This window comes from Sphaeramia orbicularis, chromosome 12 (genome assembly GCF_902148855.1).
Source record: "Sphaeramia orbicularis chromosome 12, fSphaOr1.1, whole genome shotgun sequence".
Lineage (NCBI taxonomy): Eukaryota > Metazoa > Chordata > Actinopteri > Kurtiformes > Apogonidae > Sphaeramia > Sphaeramia orbicularis.
The window spans coordinates 17,362,811-17,379,541 of record NC_043968.1 but is presented as its reverse complement, the minus strand read 5'-3'; the positions used below and the strand labels follow the sequence as shown (position 1 = coordinate 17,379,541).

The following is a 16,731-nucleotide window of genomic DNA, read 5'->3' as shown; positions in this document are numbered from 1 at the left end:
CTCAGTCTGTCCCCAAAATGTCCAACTTCACCTTTCTCTCTGATGTGTTTGCTCCTAATCCTGTGTTTTTACTGTTGCTGCTGCATAGATTAATATCACAATATGTAAAATGCTGTTATTTAATCTCTATCAATTAAGATGATGCTGCACCGCATGAGTAGCAGCAAGTTAAGGTAAGCCCCCCACCCTTTCTTCTTGTTTTTTTCCCTTTTCTTTATGTTTTTGCTTTGTTTGATATTTTTTCTTTAATGTGGTCAAGTCCAGCTGCAACTGTGCACATAGAGCAACTACTTACTGTTTTGTGAACTTGTTGGAACTGCATCAGGAGTTATCTCCCATCTGTACTGCCTGACATATTGCAGTTCTACTTCATATAGCCTATATAATTTTATTACTTACTACTATAATTATTATTTTTCGATTGTTTGATTTTTGCACTATTTTTATGTATGCACATTTTCTTGCACCTTATCCTGTTGCAATAAAGTTTAATCTAATCTAATCTAATCTAATCTAATCTAATCTAATCTAATCTAATCTAATCTAATCTAATCTATGTTGACTGTGCTACTTTTGTAGCTGCTTTAACCATAATATGAAACCATTAGTGGATAAACTAAATACATAAGCACATACATTATTCTCGGCTGTAAACTCTCCTTCCTCCGCCGATGCCTGTGTTGGCCGCTGTGGTGGGAGTGCGCTCTGCCTGAAACACACCGGAAGTGTCGGTCCTGTCTTGTGAGAGAAAACTGATGTTGTTGACGCTTCAAAGAGACGACAATGGCCACCGAAGTGAGGCAGGAGCTTGCACAGCTGATGAATTCAAGTGGATCTCATAAAGATCTCGCTGCCAAGTATGGAACTGTGAAAACTTAACAGTGCCTATTAATATCTGTTCGTGGAGTCATGCTTAGGATGTGAACGCTGCAGCAGCTAGCAGTGAAGTAGCACAGACAGACCGAGCTAAGCTAACGTTAGCTTCTTAGCTATATTAGCCATATACTTGAATAGATTAACGTATTTTTTGTTATTATTGTATCGTTTTAACCGCAATAATGCACAGATCAATCAGCGAAGTATCTACCATTATGCTATTGTTTTTATTTTATTGAGTTTTTATTTAACTAATAGAAGATAGCTAGTGTTTACTAGCTGTACAGGTGGATTGACCATATCATAGGTTTCTGTTTTTACAGATAATGCTATTCTCAGTTAACAAGCTTCCAGCGTGGAAAGCTTTTAGCGTAGCTTATTTGGTAAAATGGTTAATGGAGACTTACGGATGCTAACGACACTGTATTACTGCGCCGGCTTAACAATAAGAACTTGGCTTAAACTGGTTACTGTTTATTGGAAAGGCAGTCAAATCAAATGTGCATTTGAATGAGCTTCATTTTATAAACTGTAAATATTTAAAGTCACCATATTACTGTATCACTCAAGTACTTGTCCATTGTTAGTTTCATTGTATTGCTACTAAAATGTATAATCTTTAAAATCTTTTTATAGATATCGACAAATTTTGGAAAAGGCCATTCAGTTTACAGATGCAGATCAACTGGAATCCTTGAAGGCCTTTGTTGAAGCAAGTATGATGTGCCTGCTTGTTTTTAATGTGATCTTTGCTTTTTGCAATTATTCTTTAATCACAAGTCATTTTGAGAAATGACACATTGAGTGTTGCGTTATTCATGACAGTGAGTGTAATATGCTGCTCTATATTTTACAGTGGTCAATGAAAATGTCAGTCTTGTCATCTCACGACAACTACTGACTGACTTCTGCACACATCTGCCTAACCTGCCAGATGCAACAGCTAAAGCAGTGTATCACTTCACCTTGGAAAAGATCCAGCCAAGGGTCATCTCCTTTGAGGAACAGGCAAGTCATCTCATGGTCTCTCAGTATTAATACATTAAATTTGCTCAGCATAACTTAAACTGTCATAGGAAAAAAAGCATCATTTGGCACCTTAGCAGCTCACCTGGTAGAATGCATTTTGTGACTAAATCACTGCTCTGGGTAGTGGTGGTTCCAAACAGTGATTTAAAGCTTTGGTTTGATCAGCCATTTTTGGTGACTCCCTCTGAAGTGCAGGGACACACTTCTTATTAGGGAACGCTAACACTGAATGTTTACAGTGATTTTAAGTGACCATTAGTGTGTCTTTTTTACCTATACAATGCAAATTTGACACAAGCATTTACACAAGCACTGATGTGTTTCATAACAGTGGAATCACATAATGCAGTTTACAGTTCCAAAAATAATTTTTGTTTAGTCCCTAGTGAAACATGTTTTTTTTTTTTTTTTTTTTTTTTTTACGTGGTGATGGAATAACTGTGGAGTGAGCAACCTTTCATCCTTCTGAACTCTGTTGAAAGTTGCACATGTAGATAAAACATAACAATTAACTTTGGCCTCTGTTGTCATTTAGTAGCCACCCATAAATAAAGCAGTCTGTACAAGGTTGTAAAAACTGACAATGGATAGTAGGTTTTTGACCCATCTTTCATATCTCTATCTTCAGGTTGCCTCAATCAGACAACACTTAGCAACCATTTATGAAAAGGAAGGCGACTGGAGAAATGCTGCCCAGGTTTTAGTTGGTATTCCCTTGGAAACCGGACAGAAGTAAGGACCTAGAAGGTTTATTATTGAATCCTTGCCAATTTCTTTTTTTAAAGATTGTCAGTATGTTTGTGTTTTCCCCTTTAGGCAATACAATGTTGATTATAAGTTGGATACATACCTGAAAATCGCCCGTCTATACTTGGAAGATGATGATCCAGTACAGGCTGAGGCTTACATTAACAGAGCCTCATTGCTTCAGAATGAGTCCTCAAATGAACAGCTGCAGATCCACTACAAGGTTCACATATGCACATTTCACAGCATTTTATTTGCACTTACTGTTGTTTGGTAGTTCAAAGCTTTTCATGCTGCTTTCTGTCTTAGGTGTGCTATGCCAGAGTTCTAGACTTCAGAAGGAAGTTTATTGAAGCTGCACAAAGATACAACGAGCTGTCTTACAAGTCAATTGTCCATGAGAGTGAACGTTTGGAAGCACTGAAACATGCCCTTAACTGCACCATACTGGCCTCTGCAGGTATTCTCGCAACTGTTATACTTATGGTTTAACTGTTGAAAATGAATATAAATAAAAAAAAACTTTTGCTTTAATATGTACGATTTATTTTTCCCTGTTAAAGGCCAGCAGAGGTCTCGTATGTTAGCCACCCTTTTTAAAGATGAGCGCTGTCAGCAGTTGGCTGCCTACGGTATTCTGGAAAAGATGTACCTGGACCGTATCATCAGAGGAAACCAGCTTCAGGAATTTGCTGCCATGCTGATGCCACACCAAAAGGCCACCACAGCAGATGGTGAGTAGAGCTATTAGCCTTTTAGACACACTGCTGTATGGCTAGATTTGGTGAGAATAAATGTAAAAACACAGGGACATTTTGTACAGTTTTGATCAAGACAGCAGGAAATATAATAATCAGCCTCTGGACTCCCTAATGATTGCACTGGTTGCAGGTAAAAATATGCAAAATGTCCACTATGAAGCCATCAACAGCCTCAGAAAACCATTTATTACAAAATATTACAGCTGATTTACAGTAAAAGTCATGTGTGACAGCTGATAGCCTTGACCTAAATCAGGATAGGAGAGTTTTTATTTCCTAAATGGCACAATGAAAAAGGGTGCAGGCATCAAAGTATGACACTAGTTTACTGATCCACCCTTTTATGGTGAAATTCTAAGGATAAGCAATTATTTTTAATAAATGTTTCCCCACAACATAGAGGCAGAGCAAAGTGAACTTGCTAATTTCTTGATTCTGTTAAAATGAAAAGAGGTACAGGAAATACAAAGAATTTAGAATCTTATGTTTAAAATATGCATTTTGTCTTGTCCATTCAAGGCTCCAGCATCCTAGACAGAGCTGTGATTGAACACAACCTGCTGTCTGCGAGTAAACTGTATAACAACATCACTTTTGAGGAACTAGGGGCATTGTTGGAAATCCCACCGGCAAAGGTGAGACCTGAATTAAATTAACAAATGACATGACGCAGTAGACTCTACACCGGTTTGTCAGCTGGACAAAGACATCTTTTGGATCCAAATTGAAAACTTATTTTTACTGTGTAATACAATATGTGCTGCTCTTGTTTAAATATTGTACCTGCAGAGAGTCACTTCCTGTTTTTGTCTTTAGGCTGAGAAGATCGCCTCCCAGATGATCACTGAGGGACGCATGAATGGCTTCATTGACCAGATAGATGGCATTGTACACTTTGAGAGTAAGTCATCATAGAAAAGGAAAAGTTTTTAATGTTGTTTGCTTTAAAAAAAAACACATCTTGAAATGCTTAAGAAAAAAATACAATATAAAACAATGAAGATATTCTATCAGTGTTAGTATTTATTTATAACCCTCAAAATCAGATGTGATCTGGTTTAGGGGAACCTGAGCATAACATGAAAAGTAATTCTCCTTTTTCGCCACTTCAAGAAGACTGGCCCAGAACTAGTTGCAGTCTAAAACAATCGGTTTGTTTATAGCTAAAAAAGAGAAAAATCCAAGAATGAGTTAACTATGAGGGAAGCCAAATCAGCAAATAAAACACTCTGTAGTCTTAAATTATTTATTATTTAAATATCTAACAAAGGAAAGGAAAACAAAATGCAGTTTCTTACCTATGTAAACTAAATGAAAGAGGAGAAAAGTATCAGAAAATAAAATGGCTGCTCACCCCTACATATAACTGCTGATTTTAAGCATTTACGAAGGTTTACAAGTATTGACAAACAGTCCAAAACACAAGTCACTCTCTACAGAATCACAGGGTTGTCAGAGTTGTTTGGGATTGGAGAGAGAGTCTCCTTTTAACGCTCATATCATCAACCCTCCACCAATCTGCTACAATACTACAATACAAACTAGAAAAGAGTTATAGCTCCTCCTTCAGGTAGGGAGGAGGAAAAGAGAGGATTCCAGTAAAAAAAACATGGTGACCACAGGGTTATAGAAATTAAAACTTTGCCATTGACTTTGTTTTTCTTTATTGTTGACATACTTATCAGGTATTATTGTGTATCCCTGAATGTGGGATAGTGGTGAACCGACAGTGACTATACACAGACACTGATGGTCTAGTGGGTTTATTTATACTAACCAGTTAGTGAGAACGCTGAATTATTCCCTCATGTTAAAATGTACAAAAATGGTAACATACATATACATGGTGATTCGTATATCCTCTATAAAGCAGAATCAGATGACCTATTTGATACTTTCAGCATTCCACCCAGTCCTGGCAGAAGTAAAGTTGTTGACTTTTATCATTTATCCAGGCATCTAGATATAATTTCTTTTCAGCTCATATGTTTGAACCTGTACTGGTAACATTTTTCAGGTGTGATGATTTCTATTAAGAATTGTAATGCATGTCCCTGTCCAGTAGGGGCAGCAACTTTTACTGGATGGACTGCCGGCTTTAACGCCACATTCATCAGATCTTCCTCACGTTCAAACATTAATCTTTCGTTCTATTTTCATGTAATGCAGGTGTGACTAATATGTTATCCTCTGTTTCTGGCAGCTCGTGAACCCCTCCCAACCTGGGACAAACAGATCCAGTCTCTGTGTTTCCAAGTCAACAACCTTCTAGAAAAGATCCGACAGGCCGCTCCAGAGTGGGCTGCACAGGCCATGGAAGCCCAGATGACCCAGTAAAATATCCTCTTCAAAATATTCCCCACGCCACACCCTTGGCTCATCCTAAAATTTTGTCTTCCTGCTAGATAATATCACTGCTTTAGGCTCAGAAATGGAAGCACCCAAGGGAAACCCTTCTGGTTTTGCCATCACTCGTTACAGATGTTTCTCTTTTTGTTAAATGTTCAGAGAGCACAGTTTTAGTACTTTTTTCTCCATTAAATAGGATTCAGGGTTTTTCAAAGCTTCTGTCTGGCATACATATGATCACAACAACAGTAAGCGTAACCTGACCTGTAGGTGTGGCTGTGTTCACCTCCTGACTCACATGGCATGAGAAGAAAACACCACATGATAATTTATAAACTTAACAGAATCCAAAAAGAGGTCAAATGTGTACATCTGGTCTATTTAAGCCTTTTCATTTCCACACACTGTCCTGATTTTAACTTAAAAATGGTGATACAACTCTATCTGTCAAGTGGTTCTCGATTTATTGCTTCATGTAAACCTTATGGCTCACACTTATGAAATTTCAGCAAAGAGAATTAAATTCAAAGCTGAGACAAGAAAGTCTGCACTGTGTTCCTTTATTTTAGATAAAAGATTGATTTCACTGAAGTATTGTCATATCTTTAAAAGTTCACTGCTCGTGTTTTATCAACAGTTCTCCTGAAGACACCACAGTTTGAGTGTTGATGTGAGTTTTCTTAGTGTTATAACTCCTACATTTAATGAGGCGTTTTAAATCATAACCAAGTTTACAATGATAAATCATCAGTCACATAGAGTAGTAGTTCTCAAACTTTTTACAGTTAAGTACTCCCTGAAATACAGGGGTTGGACAAAATAATGGAAACACCTTAAAAAATCAACAAAATATAATTTAATATGGTGTAGGTCCGCCTTTTGCGGCAATTACAGCCTCAATTCTCCGAGGTATTGATTCATACAACTTGTGAATTGTTTCCAAAGGAATTTTAAGCCATTCTTCAGTTAGAATACCCTCCAACTCTTTTAGAGACGATGGCGGTGGAAATCGACGTCTTACTTGAATCTCTAAAACTGACCATAAATGCTCAATAATGTTGAGGTCTGGGGACTGTGCCGGCCATACGAGATGCTCAACTTCATTAGAATGTTCCTCATGCCATTCTTTAACAATTCTAGCTGTATCGATTGGGGCATTATCATCTTGAGGTGAAGGTGTTTCCATTATTTTGTCCAACCCCTGTATATATATATATTTTTAGCCAAGTACCCCCAACTCTCACTTCAGCATTTTCAATTACTCAAATAAACTCACCTTTAATAATATAAAATAGAAATGTTCTTAAAATGTTACCAAAGCTTAGGTGGGGGGCTCAGAGTTTTTAAAAAATATTGAAATGAAATAAGGTCAGGAGCGTCAGTTTTATTATATGAATGTATTTACTATGTTTTATATTTATTTTGTATTCAGTACATGATGATGTTTTATATTTATTTTGTATTTAGTACATGATGATTTACTTATTGTATTTTTCCCCAAAAAATTTCAAGTACCCCCTGGGGGTCCACGTACCCCCATTTGAGAAAGTCTGATGTAGAGGATGAGAGGGGAAAAAAGAAAACAAAGCACTACTTTCTACAGGTCTAAAGCAATAAAGTGTTTTTTTTGTGTTATGCCAACATTTATTGTAAAGGTAAATATCCTCCTAAGTATTCCCCACACCACACCATTGGCTCATACAAATTTTTTCCTTACTAGTTAATATCACTGCTTAGGCTTTTTCATATTTTTTTTTCTTTTATACCAACATTTACTGTAAAGATGTAACCGTATATTTGTTTTTTATTTTTCACCTCAAGAACAATGACTATAGTCCTAAGTCAAGAAAAAAAATTAGATTAAAATAACAGTAAATCGCATTTCACCTGAATGCTTTGTCCTTAATGACTAATGTTTAATTGAGTTGAGTGAAGGAATGTCACTTCCCTCCAAGGATTATACTTAGTTTTATCTTGAACCTCCTATTGTCTTGTTCCTGTTGATGAAATGATGAATTAGCCATTTATTAAAATGCATGGTTTTCTGTTAACAGAGTAGTTCCATGAACTTAAAAATATCACATTCCAATCATGCTATGGAGTAGGATGAATATTCTGCAGGAGGTTTGTTCATGTGGGAGCCTTTGTTGAGACTCCTGCACATGTTCAGAATATCATCAGCTCGTTCCTGCGATCGATGTCCTGCTGCAGTTGGCAGATGCTGCAGAGTGGACAGCACAGCATCACCATGAAAACACTGCACAGTGAGCCCTGAACACACAGAGAAGATAAGAGGACTTAATTCATCTGGAAGCTAAATATTGTGCTAGATGTTACTCATAGAGAACACTAAGAAAATGAAGAATAGTGAATATGAATTTAAAAAACATTTGATTAATTAGGAAAGTTAGTGTAAAAAATATGTGATGCTGACTGGTAAATGAACTTGCAGTTATACAATGCTTTTCAACCTTGGCTCTAACAAAGTATTTTACAACATGTCGCATTCACAAAAGTGTCCACTTGAGCTACAAACTTCCCACTCTTTTATGGTAAATAAAAGAACCTGAAGCAATATAAGGTCACATTAGCCACTTTGTTGATATTGGTGTTGAAAGTAAGAGTAACTATTGAACATTTGTTTGTTAAGGTTGGTTGCATCAGTGTTCCATGTTGTTTATAGTTGTGCATCTGCCCGAGCCAAGACAATCAACCCTATATCTGAATGATGCGTCACATGATTTCATCTGGATTTTTTATAGTGTAATTGGAGCAAACAAATTCCTACATCTATCATATAAAAACTGAGAGATTATTGAAAATAGCTTTAAATCTCCTTTTTCAAATCTTAAACTCCTTCTAATGAGCATTAAAAACTACTGATAACAACACTAATACAGCACAACGCCATTCTGCTTTAGTCTCGCAGCACCATATTTCTACTGAAAGCTTACACTGATGTATCTGGTCCTGTAGACGCTACACATGGCCATTCTTAGACCACACAGACAGCACTATGTCAGTGGTGATGGAGCAGCCCAGACAGCAGCACAGACCGAGGCAGCCTTAGGCACAAGGGGAGAAATTATTTAACAAAAAACAAAACAAACCACAGCACATCTTGCATACAATCTCACTGTGATTACATTTCAATGTATACACACAAAAAAGAAATCTTACTGTTAGGAAGGAGTACTTACAAATACCACAGTTATCAAAGCAATCACACAACCTGGTCTGGAAGTGTGTGTGTGTGTGTGGGGGGGGGGGGTCTGCCTGGTTGGTTGGTCACAGCCATGATGAAGGCAAAAAACTACTTTTTCTCTGAGTTTTGTCTCTGACTTTTGTTTTTTATCGCTATTCTTTGGCTTAACACAAAAGAGTTATGGCCTACTTTCTGTATCTTCCCCTGCAGAGATAAAGTATAAATTACACCTCTTTTGAACATCAAACAATATGGAAACAGAATGTAAGTTATCCGTTAGGGATTTCTCAGTCAAGCAGTCATTATGAGGTAAATCTTACCAGATGGATGAACAGTTGAAGGATGGTGAGACCAGCGGATCTCCTGGACTACAGACTGAGAATAAAGGAAGTGTGAGCCTTTACAACTGATTAAAGTAGGTTGAATTGGTTTATTGTGCAATTTCTTCCCATAAAAATGGGCACTGAAGACACCTACACCACGCCCAGTTTATAACAATATACCCCAGCTTCATTATCATCTATCTTGTAATATCAGCCGTCCTTTTTGGAACCATAAAACATTTTTCATAGTTTTGGGTGAAAGAAATCTAGGTTGGGTAAAAAAAAGAGTTGAAGAACAAAAAAAAAAAACACTGTTTATTTGATTTGTATTCAATGTATTAAAATGTTAACACCATACATGATATAAATACAGGACTATGCAGAAAACTGAGGCCACCTCCAGCTTTGTTTGCTTTGATAATTATCTATTTCTCACTTTCTTTTCTTCAGATACAAGAAGAAAATACAGGGGATATGTGCACAGCCTTAAAAGCCATAGAAAAAACTGAACTAAATGGGTTCCAAAGGTTAAAGTCACTATTAAGTGTGACCCCTGACCCCATGACAAGAAGCAGCACAAACAGTTAGAAACATCTGACATGTGTTGAATGACACCTAGAATAAAACACAAGAAAATAAATGCAATAAATCTCATATTGTCTGAACAGAAGGGTTAAAGATACTCTAAGTGCAAAGGCGGGGGTGGGGGGTGTAACGCTAAATACAACCACTTTACAGTATAGAAGCTGTTTTTTCCACAGAAAATTTTGTTTTCACTGCTGTAAATACTTCCCATGCATTCAGATTAGATCTTAATACAGAGACTGACAAATGCATATGTGTGGTTATTAGAACTTTACCAAACCAACAAACCTAATGTTGGCCTAGGAACTTTACACAGAACTGTATGTTTTTGTGCCTTTTGTCATTTTTTAGTTGTTGCACGATAAAAACTTCAGTGAATTGAAGTACAATACAAAAGGTTGCCATGTAAAGATTGTCTGGACACTGAAATATTAGTCAAATGACAAAGATTAGCTGTTTTTTTTTTTACATTCTGACATCTGATTTTGAAAAAGTATTATTAAAGTACAGCATAGCAACCCATATTTTATGTTTCCTGTATCACAGAGATTTGCATTAACCCTCAAAGACCTACACAGTTACAAGCAACCAAAAGCATCTACTGATCTAAAATGTCCAATAACTTTTCAACCATTAATCCTATCCTATGTTAATAATTCAAGTGAAATCCAGGTTCTCAGCTTTTCATCAGCACCAATACGACCCATTTGGACATTCAAAGGCTTTGTAGTGAACATGAAAACGCTGTCAGCTTCTACAACAGTGATTCACCAGTAAAACCCATGGAGTTTAATAAATGACAGTTGGTGTAGATGCTTATTTTTATAATCAGTTAATGGTACATTTGATTGAAAAAGTCACCTTTTTTTCAGTTTTTGGCCTTCAGCCAACTTCTGGCCGAAGGGTATTGTAATCGTTTTGTTGTTTGTCTTTCTGTCTGTCTGTCCATTCAATGACATAATCCCATTATCTGAAGAATGCATTGAGATATCTGCACCAAATTTATACTGTGCATGCATCTTGGCATGGAGCAGAAGCCTATTAAAAATAGATGACCTTGATATACTTTTTTAAGGTCAAATGGCCTTGTGCAGTTGTAATATCTGAGTACTTTCAAATATAAATATGTATGTAATAAGTTTTACACAATGACAATCTAATCTAAATTATAGGGCAGTAACTTTCAACAGAATCTTATACTATATTTGGCCAAGGGGTATCAAAAGAGTGCAGCATGTTATGTTCTCTGTTTTGATATAATAATATTTGAATTTACTCTGAGCTTTTATGAACATCTACATGATCAGAAAATTAACTATATTCAGAGGAGGATATAAGAAATGGGGCTAAAGCACTTAGGAAAGGTTAAATGTAGGGATAAATTAATTTGGAAATCACCACAAAAATAGATGGGGAAAGAAATAATAAGAATGTAAGTATGTAGAAGAATGTAGTCTTTTTTTTTATACTGTTTATGCAGATCTTACCTGTCGTCATTTATCTCAGACGATGACAGCAATGCAATAAAGATCACATACTGTACATACATAGGGTCACTTGAATTATAAGTAAAAAGGTGGACCATCCATGTAACCTACTCACCTACACAGGAAAATTATGCAAAAGGACATGATATTGTTGAGAAAAAAAAAAGATTCTTTTACTTTTTTAACAGTAAAACAGTGTTTTTCAACCTTGGGGTTGGGACCCCATGTGGCATTCAAATGGGGTGGCCTGAAATTTCTAGTAATTGATAATTTATTTTTTTAAATTACTAATAAAAAAATACATGGTGAGTTGACAGAGACAATCACAACACATAAAAGGCAAGGCAAACTTTGAACTTGAAACTGCAGCACTGTGGTACTGTTTATCTTTCAAATGTTCATTGTGGTCAGTTTCAGATGCTGTAGCTCTTTCATAATTCATAGTTTGAGTTCTTGTTTGTTCAGTATTAATTGTCAGCCTTGTAAATCCAAGCTGGACTGACTGTACATATCCTGACCAAGGAAAATAAAATTCTCACTTTGTGCAGTAATCTACACCTGGCTTTTCTGCCTCCATCCAGAATAATATACATTATATAGACTAAATGTCATCTACAATTAGCATTTATTTGCAACATAATATAGCTAACTATTACATGATCAAAACCAAATGAATTTTAGCCAAAAAATGTTGCCATTTTGAATGTCTGGGGTCAGCAGAAATTTGTGATGTTAAAATGGGGTCAAGAGCCAAAAAAGGTTGGGAACCACTGCAGTAAAACATTGTACACATATCATACACTGAGTACTAGACACACATGGGTGTAAAGAAACAGTACTTAAGTGTTACCAGACTCACTTGCTATACTCTTTTCGGACACATGGGGTCGCTGCTTCCCACAGACTCCTCACGCGTGTCTGTGTGTAGGATGGAGCATGTAATGACGACCTGACTGTAATGATATGGGCTCCTACATAATGAGCAGCTGTAACTAAAACTCAGGAATAGGCATGATTTTCAATTTCCTACAGACTAAAGATAGACGTGGGTAAAATTACATGTAAATACACTGGGCTGCCATTAGTTTTAGAGGAGCTGCAGCAGAAAATACAGCCCACCACACACTCATTCACCTTTTTAGTCTTAGGACACTGGCATTATTGATGTATATCTAAGATGCATTTTCTTATTATCATGACATCACTTTTGATTGGGGTTAATTCACAGTTAGAGCTATAATAGTAATAATAATGTGTTTTTTTTCTGATGCTTTTAAAAGATCTGGTGCAGGTCATAATTCTCTTTGCCAGTGCATGTGTTTGTAAGTTGATTTTCTATGTTTAATGCTAGATGTGATAGTGAGGGGTGTATTCTTAAAGAAGCTGTGAGTGTTATTGCAGGCCTGGACTGATAGACATGCGCACAGCTGATGGAGAGAGGCACATCTGCACTGACGTCACCTCCCCCCTGAAAAAGCTGCCAATTTGAAGCTGACCGGACTGGGACATACCCGGTCTCTGCAATGTAGTGAGGGGAGCAGCTTCAAAAGCCAAATTTTTTTTTTTTTTTTTTTTTTTGCTCTGCTGTTTGCATGCACTTTCTCCAAGCGGTTCGCAGAATACCCTCTGCGACCTGAACTAACTTTTTAAGCCCTCTGAGCCATCACACCAAGTCTAGATTATAAAGACGACAGATAGGCTGAAAATAGAACCTTGTGCTGGAGCAAATCCAAGACTTTGAAAAGCTGAGTAACTTTTTTTTGTGTCTAGAGACAGTGTTTGGTCTGAGGTACAGTTTAGGCTACTTGCACGGGTGTCTTGTGTGAAGGGGAGAAGCACATTGCAGCTTCAGAGGATGGCAGAACCCAAAAGGAGATGAACAGAGGAGAGCAGCAGAGGTTTGTGTGCGGAACTTCAGAGCAGCAGAAACCTTTTGTCCTGAGGTCTCCCTGCACAGTTGGACCGGAGCTGACAATGAAGATGAGCATGGTAACTATGTCTTTTACACTCCCAGTCTGTGTAGGAGCAGACAGTGTCCTTTCAGACACTTTTCAGTTTCAGGGCAGATTCGGCCGAGCTTCTAAATCTTCCCAGGGACGCAGACTTTGGCTTGCAAACCAACATTTTCGCCTCATATCTGTGCGCTGCGAGTTCACACAGAGACTAGGGGGCGGGTAATTTAAGAAGAGACAATAATGCATCTAAGAGTTGCACATTTACTCTGTGAATCAACAGTTGCATTGCGCTCCGTCAACTATTGCATCGTTCTAGCTCCACATCTGCAGGGGCAGTCCGTTTGTCTGCGTTTAACTCACTAAAACACACAACAGAGCATGCTTTGCACTCTTTTTGCAACAAAACCAAAGGCGTTAAAGTGATGTCAGATAGTCAGATTTTTGCGGTTGCAGCCCCTCCTGGAGGATCTCGGTTGTGTTTGAGGTGCCGGTGTGCGGGCCGGCTGCCAACTGTCTGGGTCAGAGTGGCCAAGTAGGTAGCGCTGCTGTCTGGACCGGCTGAGTCTGAGTCTGAGCTCAACAAATATACACAGGTACAAAATGCTCTTTTTCCAAGGGTTTCTGTCCGTATTTGGAGCCCAGTTGCTTGGATATCATCCTTCAAGCCCGGATCACTGGCGTTTGTTTACAGCAGACTAGTTTGCACATGCTGCCGTTGTGCGCGTCACTAAGTAGGTAGACCAGTGTAGACCACAATCTACACAAATTCTACTGTCCACCAGTCAGCACGGTCGGCTCTGTCAAGATTTATGCATGTAAGGTCCTTTATCACCATCTCCAGTAGATCAATATATATATGAACCACTCACTCAAATAAATTCCTCACTCATCTTATCTTTACTAGAGTTTGTCCTTTAAGTGTCAGTTACCAGACTTCTGTTGTCTGAGCAACAATCTAAAGCCCAGAGACAAGCAGCAAACCTCTGATCACATGGGAGGCAACTAGACAGCATTTGGTATTTTTGGTTAATGAATGAATTAAAAGTGTGACTGATTCTGTAGATCTTCGTAGAGTGGATGAACTAATGCTTACAGCTCACGTGTGGAGATGTCTGGTGAGACTAAACCTGTGCATTTTCATTCATTATACACACACAATGTGATTAAAGTGTTGGCTGCTTCTAGTTGAAATACAATAATTTGACCTCTGATTCCTTTACAGGAATGCAGATGGATTGGTCAAGACAAGCTCCCGATATAGAGCTTCCTCTTTGGACTTACACCTGAATGTGATTGTCTCTGATGGATTACAGTGTTACCTATGAGCTGCTGACATGACTTCAGAAGCCAGTGAGACGTGGAAGCATTCGCTTTCAGGAGAAATCTGAGACCTGGATGAGCTTAGCGAGCACTTTGAGAACATTTCACACCAGTGAAGGAGACAGACCATGGACTTGTTATGGTGTGGTGTCGGACTGATCGTGTGCTTTTAACCTGTTTGTAGCACCCTCTACCCCACCCCATGTCACATCCTTCCCTGAATTATGGAAATTTTGTGGAAGACGCTGACTTGGACACTGAGCCTGGTGGTGATGGCTGCTTCTGAATTCCAAAGCATCAATAGGCTTTCACACAACTCTCAAGGTATGATGTAGACAGGTGATCAGGAGGGATGTAAAACCTCATGAAACCAATAGTATTTTCATAACCATGATCTTCTCTTCTCTTCTCTTCTCTTCTCTTCTCTTCTCTTCTCTTCTCTTCTCTTCTCTTTTCTCTGTAAAAGAGGAGTTCCTGTCCTACCTGCAGCACTATCAGCTGACTGTCCCGGTACGGGTGGATGAGAATGGAGAGTTCTTGAGCTATACTGTGAAACACCACCGGCCAGGCCGACGGAGACGGGGGGTGGTGGACCCCGTAATGGGATCGCTGCCTGCGTTAGACCCCCCAGAGTCTCGGCTGTTCTACAGACTGTCAGCCTATGGAAAGCACTTTCACTTAAACCTGACACTCAACCCCCACTTGGTGTCAAAACATTTTACAGTGGAGTATTGGGGCAAAGAAGGGCTGGAGTGGCGTCATAACATGGTAGATAACTGTCACTATGTCGGATTCTTGCAAAATCAGCACAGCACGACTAGAGTGGCACTCAGCAACTGCAAGGGCCTGGTAAGTATAAAGCAGCCTCTTTGTTTTTATTCCAAGTGGCCAGTTCACACTGTCCGACTGACACAAAGAGTTAACACTCCCCTTACCTCAAACAAACCCTGATACTAATGTCAGATAACTAATATATTCCTAGCTTGTGCTGCACTTATGTGAGCCAATCTTTCAGACACAGCGCCAGAGGATTAGACCAATTGTAGTTTGCTTAACAGAATCTTGGCTTCCTTCCACTAGCGCACTAAGTCTGCAGGCAGCTTGGGGTGAGGTGATGCTCATGGAGAAAAATCACCTCGGCTTCCTCAGCAGTGCCTTTCTTCTCATTCGGGCATTAAATGTCACACATTATTCTCATGTTTCAAATGCAACAAGATGATGTTTTTCTTTGTAAATCCGTAACGTGATGAGGGCTTTGCTTGCATTTTTTTTTTTTTTTAAGTTTTATGTTCAAAAACAAAACTGAGCAGCACTAACAAGGCATCTAATTATCCTGTCTAAGCTTTTAGTGCTCAGCCTTTCATCCACAGACAGTGTGACCGTCCAGGTTCTCTCGGCTAATCAAGAAATTGGAAGAAATTTAATAGCTGTTATCCCTTTTTCCTTCAGAATAACTCTAAAGAAGGGAAAAAAAAGATCCTATTTTTTTATTGGCAAATGTAATCATGTGGAGAAAACATGTATTACCCTTGTTGTAGCCAAATGTATTGGCAAGACCTACATGGAGTCATCATAAATTGAATTAGTGTTTGCCCTTTTTTCTAACAGCACCAAAAATGGACAAAACTGTGTCTGTGCTTTAATGTAATCAGCTGTCTGAGCGGTTTAAAAGCTTGACATCACACACCATTAAAACTTAAATCAAATCTAGCTTTGTGTGCTGGTGTGATATGTGTTTAATTGCTTTCATGGTAGCTTTCACAGAGCCAAGAAACATGCCAGTGTTCTCTACAAACTCATTCTGAAGGACTTTTCTGAGATTATGCTCTACAGGGGGTGTTAAAGGGCAGCGAGTAATTTACCTTGGTTGAAGTCCAATTAACTGCTGTGTCGGTCTTGATGTAATGTATTGCTTGGGGTTTTGATGTTTAATTGCAGACTAGTGATCAATGTATTGCAGGTGCTAAATTATGACCCCATCACCAAGAATGTAGCACACAGTGAATAAATGAGTCATTTAAAAGGACACTCTGGCTATTTAGTGTATTTAGTGCTTCCACAGCGTTTGTAAGGTTGGACAAGAATGAAAAGAAG

The 16,731-nt window shown here is 38.3% G+C and overlaps 3 protein-coding genes across 3 annotated transcripts in view; 2 read left to right on the top strand and 1 right to left on the bottom strand.

Moving 5' to 3' along the window:
- Positions 1 to 728: 728 nt before the first annotated feature.
- On the top strand, positions 729 to 6,305 carry cops4 (COP9 constitutive photomorphogenic homolog subunit 4 (Arabidopsis)). The gene is made up of 10 exons (XM_030150398.1): positions 729 to 857; positions 1,513 to 1,592; positions 1,733 to 1,884; positions 2,534 to 2,637; positions 2,722 to 2,875; positions 2,962 to 3,112; positions 3,216 to 3,386; positions 3,933 to 4,048; positions 4,230 to 4,314; positions 5,617 to 6,305. The coding sequence occupies exons 1-10, from the start codon at positions 784 to 786 to the stop codon at positions 5,748 to 5,750; spliced, it is 1,221 nt and encodes a 406-aa protein (XP_030006258.1). The 5' UTR covers positions 729 to 783; the 3' UTR covers positions 5,751 to 6,305.
- Positions 6,306 to 7,877: 1,572 nt separating this feature from the next.
- plac8.2 (placenta associated 8, tandem duplicate 2) lies at positions 7,878 to 9,060 on the bottom strand. Its single transcript, XM_030150724.1, is given in 5 exon segments — positions 7,878 to 8,033; positions 8,717 to 8,777; positions 8,779 to 8,827; positions 8,963 to 9,032; positions 9,034 to 9,060. Coding segments are annotated over 5 exon segments (312 nt in total). The 3' UTR covers positions 7,878 to 7,928.
- Positions 9,061 to 12,867: 3,807 nt separating this feature from the next.
- The window catches only part of adamts6 (ADAM metallopeptidase with thrombospondin type 1 motif, 6), a 58,831-nt gene continuing 54,967 nt past the window's right edge, over positions 12,868 to 16,731 (top strand). The window contains exons 1-3 of the mRNA XM_030149898.1: positions 12,868 to 13,351; positions 14,540 to 14,961; positions 15,104 to 15,486. Of these exons, the coding sequence (XP_030005758.1) occupies positions 14,862 to 14,961; positions 15,104 to 15,486 (483 nt within the window). The 5' untranslated portion in view covers positions 12,868 to 13,351; positions 14,540 to 14,861. The remainder of the gene's footprint in view (positions 13,352 to 14,539; positions 14,962 to 15,103; positions 15,487 to 16,731) is intronic.